The sequence below is a fragment of the Peromyscus maniculatus genome, chromosome 2, assembly GCF_049852395.1.
Source record: "Peromyscus maniculatus bairdii isolate BWxNUB_F1_BW_parent chromosome 2, HU_Pman_BW_mat_3.1, whole genome shotgun sequence".
NCBI lineage: Eukaryota > Metazoa > Chordata > Mammalia > Rodentia > Cricetidae > Peromyscus > Peromyscus maniculatus.
The window spans coordinates 153,108,915-153,132,540 of record NC_134853.1 but is presented as its reverse complement, the minus strand read 5'-3'; the positions used below and the strand labels follow the sequence as shown (position 1 = coordinate 153,132,540).

General features: G+C 53.7%; 1 protein-coding gene across 3 annotated transcripts in view; it reads left to right on the top strand.

Moving 5' to 3' along the window:
- Positions 1-23,243, top strand: part of Man1c1 (mannosidase alpha class 1C member 1) — a 148,559-nt gene extending 125,316 nt beyond the window's left edge. For all 3 annotated transcript variants that reach the window (XM_006975658.4, XM_042272070.2, XM_076565383.1), the window contains 7 exons: positions 2,717-2,834; positions 5,340-5,433; positions 10,028-10,143; positions 16,518-16,737; positions 19,466-19,638; positions 21,686-21,801; positions 22,467-23,243. In XM_006975658.4, the coding sequence (XP_006975720.2) occupies positions 2,717-2,834; positions 5,340-5,433; positions 10,028-10,143; positions 16,518-16,737; positions 19,466-19,638; positions 21,686-21,801; positions 22,467-22,593 (964 nt within the window). In that variant the 3' untranslated portion in view covers positions 22,594-23,243. The remainder of the gene's footprint in view (positions 1-2,716; positions 2,835-5,339; positions 5,434-10,027; positions 10,144-16,517; positions 16,738-19,465; positions 19,639-21,685; positions 21,802-22,466) is intronic.
- Positions 23,244-23,626: the final 383 nt, after the last annotated feature.

Below are 23,626 nucleotides of genomic sequence, written 5' to 3'. Positions count from 1 at the left end.
AGTGCAGTAACATTCCCGAGGTCACACAGCAACCAAGTCAAGTCAGGCTTGGAGCTCAGCTCTGGCTCTAACAATTGCACCATACACAGGAGGCTTAACCAGGTAGCAAGGGGTACTGTGGAGCAGGGAGCCTGGCCAGGGGAGAGGAGAGGAGAGGGGGGGAGAGGAGAGGAGAGGAGAGGAGGGCCGATCTCACTGTTGGTCCATTGGCTCACAGAGTTATTCGAAGGACCCTCTCCTTCCAGGATGCTGCTCAGAAGCATGCTGTGGGTGCATCCAGTACCTAAGATTTGGATTCGGATTCAGTTCTACCATGTGCTGTGTGACCTTGAAAAGGTGTCTCCCCCTTTCTGAACCTAAGTATTCCCACCCAGGAAATGAAGATCACAGTATCTGCTAATAGAGTCGGAGGTGAAAGTGAAATAAGTCGCCAAAGCCACCTGGCTGCCATTAGAGGTTTATTGTCACCTACATATGCATAATTACATGCTGATAAAAATGACAGTCACGCGCATGATTGAGGCTTCACAATAACTCTATAAGGCTGAGTGTCTGGGTTTCAGGAAGGAGGAAGCTGAGCTCTGGCGAAGCGGTGGAACTCTCCTAGGGCACCTGGTCTGGGGCATAGAGAAAGCCAGAAGCCAGGCAGAGAGCGACAAAATGCCCCCCACTCCTCCCTACTGCCCGAAGCCTCTGGGCTGTGACTGTGAGAGGCGGGAGAGAGAACGGAGAGGCCCGTGTGTGGACAGTGAGGACAAAACCTGCTGGAAGACGGGAGGGAGTGTGGCGCACGCCTTTAGTCCCAGCCCTGGGGAGGCAGAGGCAGGCGGATCTCTGTGAGTTCAAGGCCAGCCTGGTCTGCAGAGCGAGATCCAGGACAGCCAGAGCTAATAGTGAGAGGTTGTCTAGAAAGAAGGAAGAAAGCTAACCAGGGACTGGGGCTTTTTATTTTTAATGTATGAAGCATCAGTTGACATCACAGGAGGCCCTCCAAGCTCCCCAGCTGCAGGAAGAAGGCTCACTTAATCTGGCGGACCCCCTTATTGCCTCTGGGGAGCCTGAGGTGTGGGGGTAGGGAATGTGAAACCGGAAGGCCTGGGTTGGAATCCCACCTCCTGTGGTCTCTGGTTATGAGCACATCACTCCCTTGACAACCTGCTTCCTCCTTCGAGTACTGGGGTTAACCATGCCTGCGAGCTTCCGGTACAAGGTGAAGTCACTCCCTGGAGCGGCCAGCCTGACCTAGTGGCTCCCCAGACAGCAACCTGCCCAGCCTGAGCCTAGAAATGCATGAGGGGACAGAGACAGGACAAGGGGTGTGGCAGTCTCTGCATTGGTGGAAGTCACAGTCCTCCATCTGCTTCCAGGAGCTGTGGCTCACCTCAGCTCCCCTGCTTTCCAGGAAGACCCTTGCTGAGCAAGAGCAGAGCTCAGAGTGAACATTGAGGCCCCGGGCCTGCACCAACAGAAGTGTGGCCCCTGGGCACCTCCCCACCCCACACTGCCTTCCCAAGTCTTCTCCATCTGGAGACGGATGGACAGCAGCCGGTTCCTAGGCAGCAGGAGAGCAGAGGGGCCTCCAAAAGGCACCACAGCCACCCCACAACCTGTCCAGGGGAGACAGTCACTGCACTGGCCCACCCTCCCCCATCCCAACTAACTCTCCACAGAATGTCTGTTCCCCTGGAGTCATAAATATCCCATGGGATATGTGTATGGAATCTGGACCATATGGAGAGGCAGTCCCTTGCCCACCTGCCATCCTTATTCAGGACCAAGTCCCCACAAAAGCCAGAGGCTGGGAGGCAAGGGCAGTTGTCCTCATTCTGTTATACAGATAGGGAAACTGAGGCACACAGGGACTTGCCTGGGGGTCCCAGCTAAGTGGCGCTGGACCCTACACCTGGTTCCAGGGCACGGCAGGTGGGGGGCTGGAAAGTACCCCCTCACAGGGCAGAGTGGTGCGGGCAGGCGGCCTCCCCCCGGGGCTGGCTCAGCTCAGCTTCCTTTGGGCCCAGCTGCCGCACAGGCTGGTGACTCTGGCGGGAGGGACCTGACTGTGGGCCAGAGTCTTTGTCTCCAGCAGGGAAAGTGGGGGGATAACGCATGTGCTGGCGCTGAGGTTTATTCCTAGAGCGCTGGACCCCGATGTGGTCATCAGAGCCTCCTGTGAGCACAGGGCAGAGAACGCGACTGATGTGCTGTGAGACGTGCAGTCTCACGGGGCACTAGCGTTGGCTGGGAGGGCCCCTTCTAACCTCCAGCTCCCTTGGGTCCTGCAGTTCTAAGGCTGTGGTCACACCTTGTAGGTTCCGAGAAACTCCAGGCTGGGGCTACTATATGACCTTCTGTAGAGGGAAAGGCAAAAGTGTATGCGTGTGCATGGGGGGTGTCTCTGCTTAGAACTGCCCTCTTCAAGCCTAAAGATGGCCACTGAGTGTCCCGTGGGGCCTTTATGGCTCCTGACCACACCATCGGCGTCACCTGCAGATTTCACCAGATCTGTCTGTGTCATGCCTTGAGCCCCGAACATTCTAGAGGCTGCTTGGTAGGAACAAAGACTGGTGTGGGTTCAAATCACCTTCCACCAGCCCCAGTGGGGGGCCCAGGAGGATTAACTGAGGTGTCAAGCACACAGCAGACATCACCCTGTACCTTAGCCACCGCGCATCTCAGCCAAGGAGCCAGCAGGGTGACGCAGCTGATGTCTTTTCAGCGGTAGCTGGGGCTGGGCCACCGCGGGCAGCAGCAGCATCCTGGCTGAGTTTGGATCCCTGCACTTGGAATTTTTGCACCTCACTGAACTCTCTGGCAACCCGGTCTTTGCAGAAAAGGTGAGCTTCCCCTCGCTCTCTCCCCAGGCAGGTCTCCCACACCACAGCAGAGGGGCAGAGGGCAAGTGTCTGCAGTCAGGATGTACAGGACCCCCAAACACCATTCTCAGGGTGGTTCCTGGTGGAGGAACCAACTGTGCCCAATGCCAGGTTGCAGGGAGGGGAACAGAAGCCACCAGAACTCTGCCAGGGAGGTTTGTGCTGGCGCATTGGCTGGTGGCAGATCTGTGAGCTGTGAAATCTGGAGACTGTGAGTGAGCCAGGCTCCTCATACTGGCAGGAACAGGCGGTGGTGTGCACATGTACCCTTTCCAGGGACATTTAGCTTTTCTGTGTGTGAGATCTGCCTGCCTTTCCCTCCCAGGTGCCTGTCTGGCTCATACTGGCAGGGTGGTTCCTTATTGCTGCTCTCAGCTGCCCAAGGCTACGTGGGTGCTGAGAAGTGGCGTCCAGATCACTGCCCAGTCCTGACAGTTGTCTGTACCTGGCTCTGGGAAGCTCTCTGGAAGGGCTACAGCCAAGGAAATGTCTGGAATCAGAGCCAATCCTGAATCCAAAGGAAGGCAGTGTACACAGGCCCCGTTCAGAGCTCCCCCCCCCACAACAGCATTTGGGGGTCCTGCTATCTTTCTGAGATGGCTTCATGCCTCTCCCTGGTGGCGCTCTCTTGTGTCACCAGCTGTTCCCCGAGCACATCCACCACCCGCACAGCTGGAAGGAAACAGACTTGCCCCAGGCCCCGGAGTCTGCATGCTCCCATGAAACCCAGTGCTCTTTAATACCAGGTTTGGGACCACTGTGTCCTTGAAGTGGGACTCCACCAGGGTAGAGAAGGTCAGGACAAGCTTCCCACCCTCTTATTGGTGCCTCTGACTTCTCACTCTATCCTTACCGGTCCAGGGTGTGGTCAGCCGTCCCTCTCAGATGAGTCTAATCTCACAGCCCAATGCCATGCTCTCTGACCCTTTGCCCAGGCCAGGCTTTCTGTTCTCATGACCTTCCAGCTGGATTCCCCTGGAAAGCCCAGGCCAGCTCAGGAAAGGGTCCCGTGGATGCACACTGACCCTTGCCTCAGACCCCCCCCAGGGGGGGGTGTAGGGAGGGAGGTTCTGCCAACCCTATCTAACTGAGAGGTAGAGGGTGGAATGGCCCAGAGAGGCTAAGTAACCTGCCCAGGGCAGCCAGCAATGAGACAGACAGCAGAGAACTGGGCCAGGAACTTTCCAGCCTTTTCTTCCCCGGGGAGATCAGTTTAGCCAGCTGCAGGTGCACCTCCAGGCTCCCCGTCCCTCCATCCCTCTCCATTTGCATACTGAAGCTATTTTCAGCCCCTGGTCACGCCTCCCGCGGAGGAGATTATTAGCAGTCAACAAATGGGCCCAAATTCTCACAGCGCCTTGCACCCTCCAGGGTAGCTAATACAGCCCGCTTCCCTGGGCCCCACCGGGACAGGGAAGTGTGAGTCAGGCCCAAGAGTCTTCCTCTCTACGCCTCTGAAGAACAGGAAGGCTGACAGCTCAACTTCCCAGACGCTGCCCCTGCCGTGCCAGTCCATGGGTGAGCAGGCTGCAGTGTGGTCCTGGGGACCTGCTCTCCCTGAGGGCCCCATTCTGGGGACCTGCTCTCCCTGAGGGCCCCATTCTAGTAGATGGCTGGAAGAAGTCCTCAATTGTGTCTCTCACCGTGCAGCCTCGGGCGGGGGTGAGGGCTTTGCTGCACGCCCAGCCTCGACTATGTGTCACTGTGTGCTCACCCTCTGGGTCTGTGCTGGACGCAATGGCTGTTCCAGGCAGGGTAAGGAACACGGACCCAAGGCTCAGAGAAACTTGATTAAAGCCCCCGCTCACCACATGCACATCACTGGATCGGAGATAGAGCTCTAACAGTGGTGTTTGCCTAAGATTCAGGAAGCCCTGGGTTTGATCCACAGCACTCAAAAATGTGGTCTTGCCTGCCTGTAACCCTAGCACTCAGAGTGGAAGCAGGAAGATTAGGAGTTCAAGGTCAGCCTGAGCTACCTGTCTTTTTTTTTTTTTTAAAGGAAATTTAGTGATTCTAAATTAGCTGCTGCCAGCCGGGTGGTGGTGGCTTACACCTTTAATCCGAGCACTCAGGAGGCAGAAGAAGGGGGATCTCTGTGAGTTCGAGGCCAGCCTGGTCTACAAAGAGAGTTCCAGGACAGCCAGGGCTACACAGAGAAAGCCTGTCTGGAAAAACAATAGCTAGTGCCGCTTCTCTGAAACTCCTCCCCCAGAGTGGTCTACCCAGGGGCGGCACTGTCCCGGGCGGGCGGAGCCGTCAGCAGAGGGCTGGTGGATCAGGCCCCACCTGGCCACATCCCACCATGCTCTGCGCGGGCACTCAGAGCCTGTGGTTCTGTCACTGTCCCCCCTACACACGGGAAAGCTTCAAGCCCCACGTGCATCCGAACCATTTGCTCCGTCCTTGTGGGTGGGAACTGAGTGCCTTCTTCAGGAAAGTAACTGTGCCTGGTGTTTCCCACAGGTCAAAAACATCCGCAAGGTCCTCAGGGAGATTGACAAGCCCTTCGGCCTCTACCCCAACTTCCTGAGCCCAGTGAGCGGGAACTGGGTGCAGCGTGAGTACCGGCATCGTTGCCCTCATCCCACGAGTTCCGAGTCAGGCTTCCTGAGCCCGAGTGGGCGCTGGCCGGGAGCCAGAGACTGGCACCAGCTCCTGAATTCACCTGCCTGGACAAGCCAGGAACTGTGTATCCGATCCGACTCCTCCCAGCATTCTTAGCATCTGCCTTAGCATGTGCCATGACCACAGCAACTCTCATAAAGGAAACCATTTAACTGGGGCTGGCTTACAGGTTGAGAGGTTTAGTCCGTTATCATCATGGCGAGGAGCAGGGCAGCATGCAGGCAGCCATGGTGCTGGAGAAGGAAGTGAGAGTTCCACATCTGGATCCACGGGCAGCAGAAAGCGACTGTACCACACTGGGCATAGCTTGAGCATATATGAGACCTCAAAGCCTGCCTTTACAGTGACACACTTCCTCCAACAAGACCGCACCCACTCCAACAAGACCACACCTACTCCAACAAGGCCACACCTACTCCGACAAGGCCACACCCATTCCAACAAGGCCACACCCATTCCAACAAGAGCACACCTACTCCAACAAGACCACACCTACTCCAACAAGGCCACACCTCCTGTAATGCCACTCCCCAGGGACCAAGCATTCAAACACCTGAGTCTATGGGGGTCATTCTGATTCTTTTTTTAAGATTTGTTTATTTTATTTTATGTGTATGGATATTTGCCTGTGTGCGTGCGTGCGTGTGTGTGTGTGTGTGTGGTGTGTGTGTGTGTGTGTGTGTACGCACACACCATGCCTGGTGCCATGGATCCCCTGGAACTGGAGTTACAGACAGTTGTGCGCTCCCATGTGGATGCTGAGAACTGAACCCTGGGTCCTCTAGAGAAGCACCCAGTGCTCTTAACTACTGAGCCATTAAGACCGCTGCAGCATCCATCTCTCACAGAGCCTCTCACATCATGTCCTCTGCTGCATCCTCCTCTGTGTTCCCCAGACTCCCAGGGATGTCCCACTTAGAGCTGTCACTCAGAAGTGACTAAGGAATGGCCCTGTGACATCCCCCGGCCACTTTGATCTGGCTTTCCACTTCCAGCTTTGATTTAGACAAAATTTTAGGCAGGGCCAAAATAGGCAGTGATCTGAAAGCCTCCCTCTCATCACCATATCTTAAACTTACTCGAATCAGTACCAGGTTTTTCAGCTTTCTTTGTTTGAAGAATTAACCCTGGCTGTCCCAGAACTCATATATGAGGCTGGTCTCAGACTCAGAGATCTGCCTAACTCTGCCTCCAAAGTGCCAGAATTAAAGGCATGTGCCTAGCTGTTCTTTATTTGAGACAAGGTCTTCAGGTAGCCCAGGCATCAAACTTGTTAGGTAGCCAAGGCTGGCCGTGAACTCTTGATCCTCCTGCCTCTGCATCAAGTGCTGAGATGACTAGTGTGTCAGCCACATAGCTGTCAATCACCCGCGGGCATCATTCCCAAGTCCCGCCCACTGATACAGATTGGGATGCAGAGTTGATCAGTCTCCCTGCTGTGCTCACACTAGAGGGGCCAGGCTCTGAGAGAGGCAAGCTGAGCTCCGCTCTGGCCTCATCTCTAAGACTCAGCCATACGGTCACTCAGCAGGAACTGTGTGTGTGTGTGTGTGTGTGTGTGTCTGTCTGTCTGTCTGTCTGTCTGTCTGTCTTCTACTTGTGCTACATCCTCATATGCGTGCATGTCTGTCTATCTGTCCGTCTGTCCGTGTCTGTCTTCCAGTTGAGCTACATCCTTGTGTGTCCATCTGTCTGTCTGTCTTCCAGTTGAGGTACATCCTCATCCCCTCTCAGTCCCTCTGAGTCTTGGTTTCCGGTGAAGAAGAGAGTGGGTGAATTCATTATGTACAACCAGGAAGGCGCTTGGGTGTGGCTGTCAAAGCTGCAGGCGTCCTCCAAAGGTGATCTAGGTCATCCCAAAAGAAAGCAAATTCAAGCAGGGCCTGACCAGCCAACAGAGACTCTGGACAGCATCTGCCAAGGCCTTTCCTCCCCAGCCAAGCCTCTGCCATGAGCCTCTCCCATCAGCAGGCACAGAGGCCCAGGAATTCCACCTAAGAATTTTGTCATGATGCCCTCACCACATGCAGCCTCTTAACAATCACGGAATGTGAAATTCTCAATCAAAACACACATCCAATGAGGAGACAGGCTGGAATCACAGGTTATGACCACGGAGGGCAAGGGCTAAGAACAGTGTACAGCCTGGAGTGGAGCCTGGCTGCCTGGGGTGGCCAGCACGCCCCCGAGAAGGCCCAAGGTGGCTTGTGATCTTGTGATCACCACCTCTCCCACCGCCCAGGGAATCGTTTTCTTTCCAGGATGTGTGGGCAGTCGGTCACGTGTATGAGACTATTCCATGCTAATAACGGATGAGTCAGTGACCTGCTGGAGAGCAGAGGGAAGGCTGGGCCTGCTGGCCTGTCAGGGCTGCCTCCTGCTGGCTTCTGCCCCAGGTCATCTCAGGTTCTCTGGACTTGGTTGGGCTCTGTTGGTGTGATTATATCTTTTTAGCAGCAACCCCACTCCCACCTTGCCTAAGCTGAGCCCATTCCCACTGATTCCCCCGTCCCCCCGGATTCTCAGAGTGGCCCGGAGGAGCATGCTCAGGACAACTACTCACACATTTGCCACAGATGGCAGGTGAAGAGGAAAAGGTTAGGGTCACAGCTCAGGCCCCCCAGTCTCTGCTCCCGTCTGTTTCTCCCTCTCCTCACACCTGGCCTCAGCCTCTCAGGGGACCCAGCCCTACCTGCAGTGTAGACTGTGCCCAGGATAATCCCCAGAATAATCCACCAGACTGCAAACACACACAACACACACAGACATATGCCACATGGACCCACGCATATGCACAAACACACCACACACAGACACATGGACCCACAAATATACACAAACACACCACACACAGACACATGCCACATGGACCCACAAATATACACAAACATACCACACACAGACATATGCCACATGGACCCACGCATATGCACAAACACACCACACACAGACATACAGACATATGCCACATGGACCCACAAATATATACAAACATACCAAACACATACACATTTACATATATACACACAGACATATGCCACATGAACCCACAAATATATACAAACATACCAAACACATACACACTTACATATATACACACAGACATATGCCACATAGACCCACACATAAGTACAAACACACCACACACAGACACACACCAGACACAAAGACATAAACCACACAAATCTATATAAACAAACATACCACATGCATACATATGGACATATGCCACACAGACCCACACATATACACAAACATACCACACACAAACATATACTACACATGCATATATACAAACACACCACACACACACACATACACACACACACACACCACATAGTCACACACACAAATACACCAAACACATATATATACCCATACCAGATACATATACATATATACAGACATATGCCACACAGACATACACAAACACACCATGCATACTGATTTACACCATAGACTCACACATATACACAAACATACCACACAGACCTACACAAACATACATATACAACATATACCCATACATAAACACAGCCAAAACACACACCACACATACACACAAACACATCACATAGACCTACACAAACATCACACCACACACACACAACAAACATATACCACACAGATCCATGCATACACACAAATGTGCACAAAACGACACATACACTATATATATACATACATACAAACAACATACATACCACACAAACACACACACATACACACACACACAAACAAACAACATACATATCACACAAACACACCACACCACTGCCCACCATCCCCAGACAGAGAGGGATCTCAACCCTCCCTTCCGGCTCCCATCACCTTGATCTGCACAAATCAACTAAGTTTTCCTAGGGTGCTCTGTGGCTGGGGTCTGACCTGTGACTCATCTCAATCCACTTTCCCAGCATCTTCTGAAGGGCCAGCATTCACTGCTGGGTTCTTCAGATGGCAGTCATACCGTGAACGGTCTGCCACCGAATGTAGAGATACACACATACACATACATGTAGACATGCATATGTATGTATATGCATTATTATATATTTCCTAGTATTTTATTGAATTATAAATTTGTAATTAAAAGAAAAACACAGACTGAGAGGGACTCCAAGCATGAGCCGGCAGAGCCTTGGGAAGAGCCCTGTGCATGGCTGCCCTCTTTCAATTTCTAGTCCAATAACTTGACTACAGAATAGGTGTTCTTCAGCCATTCTTAAATCTCAAGTGATTTTTAAAAGAAAATCAGCCCTTTACAATTAATAACCAGGGTCCTCATCATCATCCTGCTAAGGCCAGATGGACTATGCCCCCGAGGACCCTGTGTGTGGATACAGGATGCCTGCCTCAGGGGGTCCTGGTTCCCGCTCGGGTCCCTTCAGCCCACCCAAGTTGGACTGGGTGGCAGCTGAGCAAATGCTGGCTGCACCCCAAGCCCAGCTCAGGCCGTGGAGGTCAGCATCTGAACCTGGCCAATGATGGCTGTGCTAATCCTTCTTGTCATCTTTACCTTGCAGACCACGTCTCGGTCGGAGGACTTGGGGACAGTTTTTATGAGTATTTGATCAAGTCCTGGTTGATGTCCGACAAAACAGATTTGGAGGCTAAAAATATGTACTACGAAGCCTTGCAGGTAAGAGACGTTTCCTGCCGCCTGCCGGGTGGGCAGCCACCAGTCCTCAGAGCCCTGCATGCTGGGAGAGGCCACTGAATGGGCAGAGAGTGACAGGCGAGGCCTCCCCAGCCGCACTTCACACACCTCCCTGGGGACATCTGCGTGTTCCTCCCCCACGCTCAGAAACCCGGGCTCAGGCAGGTCAGGCCGTTTGTCCAAGGTCTCATAGGAAGCGACAGACCGATTTAGGAAGCTTAGTTGAAGCCCTCCCCCAACAGTCTCCCGGCCTCAGCTAATGTGTCAAAGCCCGCATGGCAGCCAGGAGCCCTTGGGGCTCCAAAGCGAGAGCTTCGGCTGTCATCCTGTAAACCAGCGGTGACACTTGGGCAGGGAGAGAGTGGCATCCAGGCTGTGTGGGGCATGCACTACTTCTCTGCTTGTTCTCCCCATGTGGATGCAAGCCAAGATCCAGAGAGGGGAGGACACTTGCCCAAGGCCACACAGCACTGAGCCAGCAGAGTTAGTGCTGCTGCTGGTCCCTTCATGGGGTGTGGAGTGAAGACGGTGTCAGGCTGGAGTGAGTCCCGCCTAAGAGGAATATTTAGACCAGACAAGGGAGCTGGCTAACTAGAGCTATGGTTGCCTTCGAACCCAGTAGGTGGAAGTAGATGGAAAAGCAGGGGCTGGAGTTTCGGCTCAGTGGTTAAGAGCACTGGCTGCTCTTACAGAGGATCTGGGTTCAATTCCCAGCACCCACGAGGTGGCTCACAACTGTCTGTTCCAGGGGATCTAATGCCCTCCTCTGACTTCTCTGGGCACCAGGCATGCACATGATGCATAGACATATATACAGGCAAAACACTCATACACATAAAGTAAAAATAATAAATCTAGCCGGGCGGTAGTGGTGCATGCCTTTAATCCCAGCACTCAGGAGCAGAGGCAGGCGGATCTCTGTGAGTTCGAGGCCAGCCTGATCTACGAAGGGAGTTCCAGGACAACCAGAGCTGTTACATAGAGAAACCCTATCTCAAAAAACAAAATAATAATAATAATAATAATAATAATAATAATAATAATAATAAATCTTAAAAGATTTTATAAGAAAAAGAAAAAACATGGAGAAGGCTCTGGGCCTCAGTTTCCCCATGAAGTTAGTTGGATTCCTTGTCCCATTGCCTTGCTCTGGAACACCACCTCATGTCCTGTAGTGTGAGCTCCTGTTCCCCTCTGCCCTGCCTCTAAATCAGTTCTGCACACAGTAGCCATGAGGCTAGAGATGCTGGCTCCTCCCCTCGCCCCATCCCTTTACTCCTGGAGTTAATCGTGACCCCCTCCTTCACCCACTGGGTCCTACCTGATTGGGACCCTGTCAATCACCAGGACTGCGTCACCTCACTCTTGCCCCTCTGCTTCCTCAGGTGCACTAGACCGTTCCCACCTCAGGGCCTTTGTACATGCTGACCCTCTACCCAGAATACCATTCAAAAGCCAGGTCCTTTAGACTGGCCACTCTTCTCTCATGCTGCCGAAACGACCTTCCCAGCCTCTCTATCACACGCCCAGGCTTATTCTCTTCTTCACTTGTAACAGAATCTGAAATGATTGCTTACAAACATTTGCTCACCTAATCCTTGCTGATCTTCCCCAAATACAAGCCTCACTCCTGAAGCAGACTGGCATTGGTAGGCACACAGTAGCTGTTATATGAACAAGTAGGTTCTGAGTGATGGATAAGAAGAATGAGTGGGTGACTGGATGAATGGGTTTATGGGTGGATAGATGTGAACAATTGTACTGAGGGATTGAGGGATGGATGGCTGAGTTGGCAGATTGATATAAATAGTTGGATAGATAGATGGACAGATGGATGGAAATATGAGTAGATATATGGCTGTGTGGACAGATATGAACAGTTGGGTGGGTGGATGGATGGATGGATGGATGGATGGATGGATGGATGGATGGATGGATGGATGGACACACAGACGGACGGATGATTGGACATACGAATGGATGGATGGATTGGTATGGGCAGCCAGATGGATAGAGGAAATGGGTAGATGGGTAGACAAGTGGGTGGTTGGCCTGGGTGGGTGGGTGGATGCATGAGTAGATTGATATGAACACTTTAAACAGTTGAGCAGATGCATGAATGAGTTAGTGGGTGGATGGGTAGGTAGATAGATGGACCAATGGACAGATGAATAGATGGGTAGAAGAGTTGGTGGGTGGATGGATGGATGGATAGATGGACCAATGGATAGCTGAGTAGAAGGGTGGATGGGCAGACAGATTGATGTAAATAGTTGAATAGACAGATGCATGCATGGACAAGTTGATGGGTAGATGGGTGGATTTAGATATGAATGGATGAAGAATTGATGAAGAGATGAACAGGAGATGGGTGAATTAATGTGAGCAGATAGATGGATCTATTGGGGGAGGAGTTAGATTGATGGGAACAGCTGGAGAGATGCATGGATGGGTAGATGGATGGTCTCTAAGCACCGTTTGATGGCCTAAGTCTGCCTGGAAATGGTAGTGCATACTGAGACAGACTGTTGGAGCCATGGGCCTCTTCAGCTGTGGACCCTGCCCAGCTCCCTGGTGCCAAGCTCTGTCATGAAGCAGTGCAGATCAGCTCACTCCATCTTGGCCCTGTCTGCCCTTGGCTTTGGCCAGCGTTGCCTGTAGGAAGATCCCTTTCTTCTCTTCCTGCAGCTCTCCACAGAGTAAACATGAAGTTAACGAGTGTAACTGTCTCCCGGCCCTTAGGGCACACTGTGGCTGCAGCTTCAAGGGGAGAGATGGCCATGAATTATTAAGCAGTCTGGGAGCCTCAGAAAGCATGGCTGAGCAGAGAGAACTCAGCTCCCACATTTGATCTTCTGTAAGGAGCCTGGGGCCGTAGACCCTGAGTGAAGGGCAGGCCTCTGGCAGGTCTGGGGCTTTGAAGAATATTCTAGTGGTCCTCATCCTTGCTGGCATGTTGGAATCACTTAGGAGACTCAGACCCCTTCCCAGGCTGTACCCCATTAATGGCACCAGAATCTGTGGGATAGCCCAGGGATGATTCTGTAGAGCTTCCCAGGGATCCCTATGGGAGCAAGGACTGGGACCCTGCAGGCTAGGTCCAGTTGGGATGGGTGGTAGGATTCAGGACACCCCAGAGATGTACCCTTGAGACTCACAAAAGGAGAGCACTTAAGGAAGCCAAGGAGGGCCTCATCACTGTGGCCTCCTACTCAGTCCCTTTATCAGCTCCACCTTAAAGATAATGAAACCGAGACTCCAAAAGGCCTAGTCACATCACAGCAAGAGCCAAGGCAGGAGCCGGGGCCCACCTGATGCTAATCCTGCTGTTCATGGCTGCATTGGCTGGCTGCAAGTCACTTGGGTCCCTGCAGGAGAACTCAGGTGGGTTTCCCAAGAGGCATAGGGAAGGAATTGGCTGGGACAGGCACCAAGCTGGGTCACAATGCCCTCTCCTTCAGGCCTCACCACCATCCTGTGTGTGAGCTTGCATTCCCATTCTACAGATGAGCAAAATGAGTCTTCAGAAAAGTGGGAAGTGGCTCGGAGGCACCCAGACCCCGCTTCCCCAACCAAATTCAGCCCCTCTGTACCATGACTTGAGCCTAGCCCAGGCATCCCCCCCCCTCCCCGTACCATGTCTTGTGGCTTTAGGCTTTAGTTTGGGCTAAGGAGATGATGGTTCAGGCTATAAAGTGGGTTGCCGCATGGGAGTGAGGACCAGAGTTCTTCCCCAGAACCTCCATAAAGAGACCAGCATGGTGGGGAGGCAGAGGTGAGAGTCCCGAGGGGTCTCACCTACCAGCTGGTCTAATCAACAAGCCCAGGATCCCAGTGAGAAACCCTGTCCTCAAAAAACCAAGGTGGACAGCTCTTGAGAAACACCTATGGCTGACCCCTGGCCTTCACATATATGCGTACACATTACAAACATACCCAGACATGCACCAGTGCAGACACGAACATGCACATATTCGTGTCGTGGGTTTCTCTCGCCGCCTCTGCTTGTCTCTAGCGCAGTCAGAGACACCGATCTGTGGTTTCCTCGGGGAGGCCGTTACTCACCCCGGGACTCACCCAGCCTGTGGGAGGAAGTCTAGAAGGTGGTGTTTCCCAGCCCCGGGGCATGGCATCCTGGCGTCTCCCCATATGCCTGTTTTATCACATCCAACACAGGTTCTGGGACCCTGGATTCACCCAGATGCCTGCCCCCTGCGATGACCCTTAACAGACCAGCTGCGGGGACCACACTCTCCCCGGGAGCCAGGGCTGAGCCTGGAGCAGCCCCGCCTAGCAGCTGGTGGCACTCCAGGCCTCAGCACGCTCCCCACGTGGAGCTGGTACCCTAGCAAGGTACCTCATCCGTCCCTTTCCCATCTGCCACTCAGCAAGGGTCCCCCAGCCAGACCCCCCAGCCCTGGCCCTGACAGGAGAGGAAAAGGAAAAACAGATCCAGAAGCCAGCACCGGCTTCCGGCGCCAGGTCCTGGTCGGTGGCTGACGGCTGTGTCAACAATGCTCGGATAGAGGGATGAGGCACTGACTGTAATCGTGTTCCAAGTGGAGAGGCAGGAGGTGGGCATAAGAGGGCTGACCCCTCCAAGGGCCACAGCATGCTGCTTCCAGGGCTCAGAGCCAGGGCAGGGCATGCACAGTCAGAGGCAAGAGACGTCTCTGACCTCACTCTGCAAGCAGAGCAGCCATAGCTTCGTCTCGAAGCCTCAGTTTACCTCTTCCTGACTGCTGGTCACAGACAGTCACCCCCATGTGTATTTGACAGAGACCTCTGCACCCAGAGCTAGGCCCATCCACGGTGTACCACATGTGTCCCCAGCCCTCGGGCATGAAGGAGAAAAGGCCACTGAGGCTGAGATGGGCCACAGAGACCCAGGGGCAGCATTTGTTGGGGACTCTGACATGGCACCGAGAAAGCGTTTAACCTGCCCAGTGCCACACAGCAGAACTGATAGAAAAGAGATTTGAACTTACAGAATGTGTGCCCGGGAATCAGTCTAGAAAACCAGTCACTCCTTGGGGTCCAGATCAGGGTGCCTTTGAGGCCTGGTGGAGCCGCCTTCCAATGGTGCCAAGAGTCTGTTGGGGTTGCAGGAAGGCCTAGGATGTGATCCGGTTCATTTAAGACTAGACGGGGGCAGGGGGGGCTGGAGAGATGGCTCAGTGGTTAAGAACACTGGCTGCTCTTCTAGAGGTCCCGAGTTCAATTCCCAGCAACCACATGGTGGCTCACAGCCATCTGTAGTGAGATTTGGTGCCCTCTTCTGGCCTTCAGGAACACATGCATACAGAGCAGTCATACTTTTTAAAAAAAAAAAAAACCTGCATAAATGTTTTTGAAAAAGCAGCTAGATGAGCATGGAGAATGAGGACGAAGGCCCAGGAATGTTTCCAGGGGTTTTCAGCTAAAACCAGGACTCATGCGCCTATGAGGGCCAGCTCTAGACTGTGTGGACGGCACCCAGCTTCAGAGTTCCGGCAACTATTGGCAGAAGGCACCCCAACATCATGAGTCATTTCTCAGGAGCCCCTTTCTTCTAAAAGGAGCCTGCAGCGCGGGCAGAAGGGGCTCCCGTGGGTGATGGGGGTGAGCCGATCCTCCCACGCCCGGCAGAGGGAGAAAGTGCCGCTGAAGCCCTGGACGGGGCAGGGATTCATTTTCTGATGAGACACAGGGGCCTCCCTCCCACAAAGGCGCTTAGCCACGGGAAGGCTGGGGACTCCAGTGCCTTCTGGATGCTGGAGCCCATACCCAGGCCAGCAGCCTCCGGGCTAAGCCCTTCTAGCGGAGGGTGCGGTGGAGGGGAAGCTTGGCTAATCTTTATTTATTCACTGTGATGACTGCTGAATCTCGGAATCAGGTTTGCATAACAGGCATTTTTACCTGCAGAGCCAATTCACTGGTCCCATTGTGAAGACTTTTTTAAGTGTTCTTTAAAACATTGATCTTTTTTTTTTAACCTTTACAAATTTACTTGTTATTTTTATTTTATGGGTGTGTCTGTGTACCGTGTGCATGCAATGCCTGCAGAGGCCAGAAGAGGGCGTCAGATCCCCTGGAACTGGAGTTAGAGATGTTGTAAGCTGCCATGTGAATTCTGGGAATGGAGTTGGGGACTCTGGAAGAGCAGCCAGGGCTCTTAACTACTGAACCATCTCTCCAGCCCCAACATGTAGATTTAAAAGGCCCCTATGACATCCCAGCTCCCAGCAGGACCCTGCACTGGCTCAGGGAAATAGGGCCCTGCCAAGCAACCCTGCCACTGTTTCCTTGTGGCTCACTGAGTCTCCCCTTTTCTCCTCCCCCCCCCCCCAACCCTGCGTTTTCCTCCTCACTCTCAGGCCATCGAGACCTATTTGCTGAATGTCTCTCCTGGGGGTCTGACCTACATTGCTGAGTGGCGAGGGGGAATTCTGGATCACAAGATGGGACACCTGGCCTGCTTTTCGGGGGGCATGATCTCCCTTGGTGCTGAGGATGCCAAGGAAGACAAGAGGGCCTACTACCGAGAGCTTGCAGCCCAGATCACCAGAACATGCCATGAGTCCTATGCCCGCTCAGGTAACCCTGCAGGGGAAGAAAGCAACAGCCGATACCCAGGCTAGACACCAGGAAGTACGGGCCAGAGCAGCAGGGCAGTGAGGGGTGGGGAGCTCTTATTACCATCTCCCCTGGGAAGTTACTGGACTTTGAGTGAGAGGTGCGCAGGCCTGGTACTGATTGTGGTGTGTCCAGCACTGAGAGGTGTCACTACTGACACACACACCCCGCCCCGACTCCTGGCACAGGTGGGGAAACTGAGGCTCAGTGATGACTTACTTGGTTAAGGTGCCACGGGAGGCAGGGATAGGAGGGTCCTCCCTCCCTCACCCATGGCTGATTGACACCTGAGCCCTGCAAATCCCCTGCCTGCAAGGGTACCTCTGCCCATCCTCTACATGCGGCTCTCACCCCAGCTCTGGCCACTCTTTGATTCAAGACCACCAGCCAGCTTACGAGCTCTGTTCACATCCACCTGGCACTTACCCAGGCTGTCAGATAGGCTAGGGGTGTGAGCCGCAAGCCTCAGTTTACACTTGGTGAGACAGTCAGCCCAGAGAAGGGGAACAGGCTTAGGGAAAGTCCCTCCAAATGTGAGTGGCTGAGCCTGGCTGAGATCCAGGCCCTGATATCCAGTTACACACACACGCACACACACACACACACACGCACGCACACGCACACGCACACGCACGCACACACCATTGTGCCCCTCTCAAAGTGTACTGCCCAGTCTCAGGAGCTGCCTCTCTGAGCCACAGTCCTAGCCTTGGATGGATGAGAGGCTCTACACTGTGCTCTGAGCCTCTGTGTTCTCCTCTGTGCAATGGGAAGAACAGTCTGCAACTGCCCGAGCCACGCCAGATTCCACGAGCCAGCATCCAAGGAGCCCCGCAAGAAGAGGCTTTGACGAGTCTGGGGGCTGGAGCTGGTTCCAAACGGGTCCTAGGAAGTCATATTCGTGCTGGGCCTGAAATCGGGCCTCCCATTCTTTTCACGGCGGGCCAGGGCCATAAACAAATGGGAAATCTCAGGAATAATAAAGAGCTGTTTGTCTGGACAATCACCCAGGGCTGTAAAAGGCAGCCGCTTAATCGAGCATATTGTCCCAACCAGCCCGGCTCACCCGCCGCCACCGCCGCCTCCGCCTCCGTACAGCCACTACCTCCCTCGCCCCATTAGGAACTTGGCAAAAGCACTGTTTCCCGGTGGCAGAGCCTCGGTGCCATCTGAAAAGACTGAATGGAGGCCAGGGGGTGAGGAGGCTGAGCCCAGTTGACTCCTTTTCTGAGAAGATAAGCCTCCAAAGTGCCAACAGGCTTGAGAGGAGACCCTCACCCACCCCTGGGGCCTCCTGGGTGCCAAGGCCAAGCAGGAGGGGGTGGACAGACACGGCCTAGGTCAGCCATGACTCACTGTGTGGCCTTGAGTCAAAGGCTCGGCCTCTCTGATCCTGTTGCCATATGTGTGAGAGTGGACTTGCCCTTAGCAAAAAAGAAAGAAAGATGAAGGATTGTGATCATGTAAAGGGCCCAGTGGAGGCCCTGAAATCACAAATGGAGGCTCTGCTGTCCTTTACAGTTTGGGTCCTGCAGAAGACAAAAGGGTAGCAGATTGCCCACACACCAAACCTGGACCCATCAAGGCAAGTGCCCTCTGCCTTGGCAGGTGCTTTCCCGGGCTCCTGCCTTGTTAGGGCTGCTGCTACTTCTGTGATAAAACTCCAGGAACAAAAGCAACCCGAGGAGGAATTTATTTCATCTTACAGCTCTCGGGTGGCGCCCCATCACTGAGGGAAGTCAGGGTAAGAACCTGGAGGCAGGAGCTGAAGCAGAGACCTTGGAGGGGAGCTGCTTCCTGGCTTCTGCCCGAGGCCTGCTCAGCTTGCTTATATACCCCAGGACCACCTGTCCGGGATGACACTGCCCCCCCTTGGGCTGGGCCCTCCCACATTAACCATCAATTAATACAATACCCTACAGACTTGCCTCCAGGCCAACCTTAAAGACACAGTTTCTCAGCCGGGCGGTGGTGGCGCACGCCTTTAATCCCAGCACTCGGGAGGCAGAGCCAGGCGGATCTCTGTGAGTTCGAGGCCAGCCTGGGCTACCAAGTAAGTCCCAGGAAAGGCGCAAAGCTACACAGAAAAACCCTGTCTCGAAAAACAAACAAACAAACAAACAAAAAAAAAAGACACAGTTTCTCAACTAAGATTCCCTCTTCCCAGATATGTCTAGATTTAGTTGACAATGACCAGCCCTGATCCTCCAGTAGCTCCCACTTGGTATTTTCTTGGGTGATGGTAGGTGTGTGAAAGGGGGGGGCGGGATTGATGGAGGGACTGGTGGTATATTAGGACAATAAAGGGCCTGGTATGTCCTACAACCCTACTTTTTTTTTTCATGGGAGGGGGTTGAGTCAGGGTCTAAAATGTAGCCCTAGTTTGCCTATAACTCAGTATGTAGACCAGGCTGGCATAAAATCAGAGCGATCCACTTGCTTCTGCCCCCGAGTGCTGGGATTCTAGGCATGCACTGCTACACCCCTCTAAACTGCTAAATCCTTCAAGCTTCAGCGAACTTGCTGTGGAGGCTGTGCACAGCTTGGTGCAGCCCCAAGAGGTAACTGGTAGGCCTACCCCATACCAGCACTCAGCCTAGGCCCACCAGGCATCCTGGTCCATCCTAGACAGGGTCCACAGAAGCGGGAAGTGGGGTTTCTGATGGTTCTTGCTCATCTGTTCCCACAGACACCAAGCTGGGACCTGAGGCCTTCTGGTTCAACGCTGGCCGAGAGGCGGTGGCCACACAGCTGAGCGAGAGCTACTACATCCTGCGGCCCGAGGTGGTGGAGAGCTACATGTACCTGTGGCGGCAGACGCATGACCCCATCTACAGGGAGTGGGGCTGGGAGGTGGTGATGGTGAGTGTGGGGGTAGTGGGTGTCCCTGGGAAGCCACCATCAGGGGCTTAAAGCCTCTTCCTCGGGAACTATAGGATGGCAGCCAGGCTGGCCTCTGGCCAAGGAATAAGATAGTAGAGTTGTTCAGGAGGCTGCGGAACCAAGAGCGCAGCTCTGGGAAAGCCTCCCTGAGGCAAGGCTGATATTGCTAGGGAGGGTCCTTGGGGATAAAGGACACCCCAGTACCATCTAGTTTCTTTCTTTCTTTCTTTTTTTTAATTTATTTATTTATTATGTATACAGCATGTATGACCAGAAGAGGGCACCAGACCTCATTACAGATGGTTATGAGCCACCATGTGGTTGCTGGGAATTGAACTCAGGACCTCTGGAAGAGCAGTCGGTGCTCTTAACCTCTAAGCCATTTCCCCAGCCCCACCATCTAGTTTCTATGCCCTGGCCCCAGAGCCTGGATGAGTTGCTTGAGTTGATGCCTCTTTTGAAACAGGTCCAGCCGCCAGCCAGCAGCTCACCCTGCTCAGTCTCTAGCCATCCCCCAGGCCCCCTGGTCTTCCCTCCATCCCGAGCACTAGTTAGAAACCTGGCCCTCCCAGAGTGTCACAGTCACTGTTCCATTGCTGTGAAGAAGCAGCATGACCAAGGCAACTCTGAAAAGAAAAAGCATTGACTTGAGGCTTGCTCACAGTTTCAGAGGTCTAGTCCATGGTCATCATGGCGGGAAGCATGGTGGCAGGAACGATACTAGAGAAGTAGATGAGAGCTACATCGTGAACAGATGAGAGAGAGAGAGAGAATGAGTGAATGAATGAATGAATGAATGAGAGCAAAAGAGACTGGGCCTGGAATAGGCTCTTGAAACCTCAAAGCCCACCCCCAGTGACACACTTCCTCCAATCAGGCCACACCTCCTAGTCCTTCTCAAAGAGTTCCACTCCCTGGGACTAAGCATTCAAATATGTGAGCCTGAGGGGGCCATTCCTATTCAAACCACCACATAGGGGTAGGACAGCAAAGACAAGTGTGGTGCTTCCAGAAAATTCTCTGATGGGTGCTACCTCCTCCATCTCTCTTCCCACAAGCCCCTGTGCCCATGCCAGCAAGGAGTCACCTGCTTTGGGGACAAGCTATCCTTGCCCACACTCAGGGTGAGGACTGCTTACGTTTAGGACCCATCCAGGCTTCTGCTTCCCTGAAGCCCTGGCTCTTGACCTTCAAAGGCCAAATGTTTTGTGCTCATGTGCATCACCAGAGCAGGAAGGGGGCCAGTGTTGGACGTAGCGCAGAGCAGGGGCAGGCACAAAGGACCCCCAAAAGGCATCTCAGCAGTAACCCCCCTCTCTCTGAGCCACAGCACCATAGCTAAGGTTGGGGTCAAGAGGTCACCGAGGCAAGCTACAATCCCAGTAAGATTTGTTAGCTGTAGGGTGCCAGGGTTCTGAAGAGAGTTTAGCCCCATGGACATAGGGGGTTGCCCTGTTAGAGGATTTTGAGAAAGGGGAAGGCCCCACGCCACCACGAGGTTTATAAGTAGACCGTAACATGCTCTTGCAGTCAGATTTCCAAGCAGCAGGGAAAGAGGAAAGATCCATCTTGCCCTTTGTGGCCGTAGCCACAGCAGGTGGCCTGTCGTCCCCAGCAGGATGCCTAGGCCACCTACCCTACAGTGTACAAAACTGCATTTCTGGGTAGAACAGGAAGCACACACCCACCCTGACGCAGAGACCTCACCTCCAGGCTTCTGGGTCTGCTCTCTGGATCCCAGTGGCCCCTGCAGATTGCCAGCAACCATGCTTGACCTCATCACCTCTGTGTTGAAAGTGTTGGTCGCCCGGTCACCCGGGTCCCTGGAAGGTGGAGACGCCTGGACTAGACTCAGACCAGGGAGTTGCTCAGAAGGGGCGAGGGCAATCTGGGCTGGCTGATCCTGGGAGAAGGAGCCAGCCTGGACTCCCAGGTGGCCAGCCGAGGACTGGGAGCTGTGTGTGCTAAAGCCCCGGCCACCAGGCATCTCCTCCCCACACTAAGGCTGCTCCCTTCCTCCATCCAGGCCCTGGAGAAACACTGCCGGACCGAAGCCGGCTTCTCGGGGATCCAGGATGTGTACAGCAGCAATCCCAACCACGACAACCGGCAACAAAGCTTCTTCCTGGCTGAGACGCTCAAGTGAGTGCAGATGTTCCTGGGTCAGGCCAGTGGCTGGGGAGTCGGAGAAAGGGAGCCCGCGTGGGGTGGAGGCTTAGGGTCCACACAGCAGACTGAGCTCCGGCTGGGCCTAATTCTTCCCAAGAGCCCCAGCCCCGACCACAGAGGTAGTTTCACAAGCCCCTTCACCTGGTCCTCTGCCACTCAGCTCTTCGAAATAGTCACCTCCATGTGACATTGATAGTGTACACTGGTTGGGGCTGTCCCCCTGTGACCCCTGCGGCCCAGCTTGGAGTGCTCGGCAGGCTCCTGTCTGCTCCGGGTATCTGCCCTACTCACCAACTACTCTCCGCGCCCTAGTGGTCCCCACACCGGAGGCTGGGGTCCCCAGAGCCTGGCTGTCACTGCGGCAGGAATTCAACTGTAGCTTGGGAACCCGGCAAGTTTGGGCAGGTCAGACCCTGGGCCTCCTGACCAAGAGCAAGTCTAGGCCCAAGTCTTCGGGGCTCACAGCAGGGCCGTCAGGCGAATGAAGCAATGGATGCCGGCCAGGATTAATCAGAGCCCGGAATCCCTGTGCTGCCCCAGGACCAGCCCTGGCAGGTGTGGGTGTCCCCTCCTGTGGCCCTCCTTCCCCCCCCCCCCCAGGCACTAACCCCTCTCTCGCCCCCTGCCCCGCCACACAGATACCTCTATCTTCTGTTCTCTGAAGATAACGTGCTGTCGCCCGAGGACTGGGTCTTCAACACCGAGGCCCACCCGCTGCCCGTCAATCACTCGGACAGCTCCAGCAAGGCTGGGCACCACCACTGACCCTCTGTCTCCATGCCCGTGTCTCAGGGATGCCTCTACTTTCTTGGGATCCGGGATCGTTCTCAGAGGCACTGGGGACGGAAGGCCCACCGCGGGCAGACCCTGGACGGATGTGTCGGACAGGCGACTTCTTTTCCTCTGTGAGGAGACAGGAGCTGGTGACGCACCAGCGTCGGGCCCGGGCCGTGGTCCCCGGTGCCCACACGTTCCTTTCTATGGGGAATTTCTGTGCCCCACACCCGCTGTCACAGGGCCAAAGGACAGGAGGTTTGCATATCCACCCTCTGTATTTGATTCACTTCCTTTTTTGTTGAGGGAGTTGGTTTTGCTTGATTTTGCATTTTTCTCCACTTGAGTTTTATGACGATTATAAATATAATTTTCAAAATCATGCACCTTCTCAAACGGTGTGACCTAACTCAAGGAGACCTTAAGTGTCTTCACACACACACTCTTGACCCATCTGTTTTTAATGCCTCGTACCCAACACTGACTCTGTTCTACCCTGTGTTTCCTACTTTATGATTTGAGGAGGTGGTGCACTCCCCTTTGATTTGGTCCCAAATGTTACAAATCACTAATGCTATTTTCATTACTGTAATGGAAAAATATGTGAAGTAGAATAAAGGAGTTTATTGAATAAGAAATAAGATTGGACTCATTGCCCACCAGTGGCTCCTGGGAAACGTGTTACAACAATGTCATCAGAAACAATCACAGGCTGACAGCGGAGCCGAGGTATGATTTAGTCAACCATTTCCGACTCTATAACACTCGCTTCAGTTGGCCCAGGTAGACCCAGGAAGCATGAGGCTGGCCCTTTGGATAGAGTTGGGAATGTGTGCTCAGATGGAGGATTGGAAGAAACCCAGAGAGGTGAAGCTATTTGCCTGAGGTCACATAGCCAGGAAAAGGCAGAAATGAGTCCTCTGGGATCTCCTGGCCACCCCAGGCCTTTGTTCCTCCGCTGTCAGTCAGCAATGCTTGATGAGCACCTGCCGTGACCAGGTGCTGCACTTCGGACCAAGGAGAA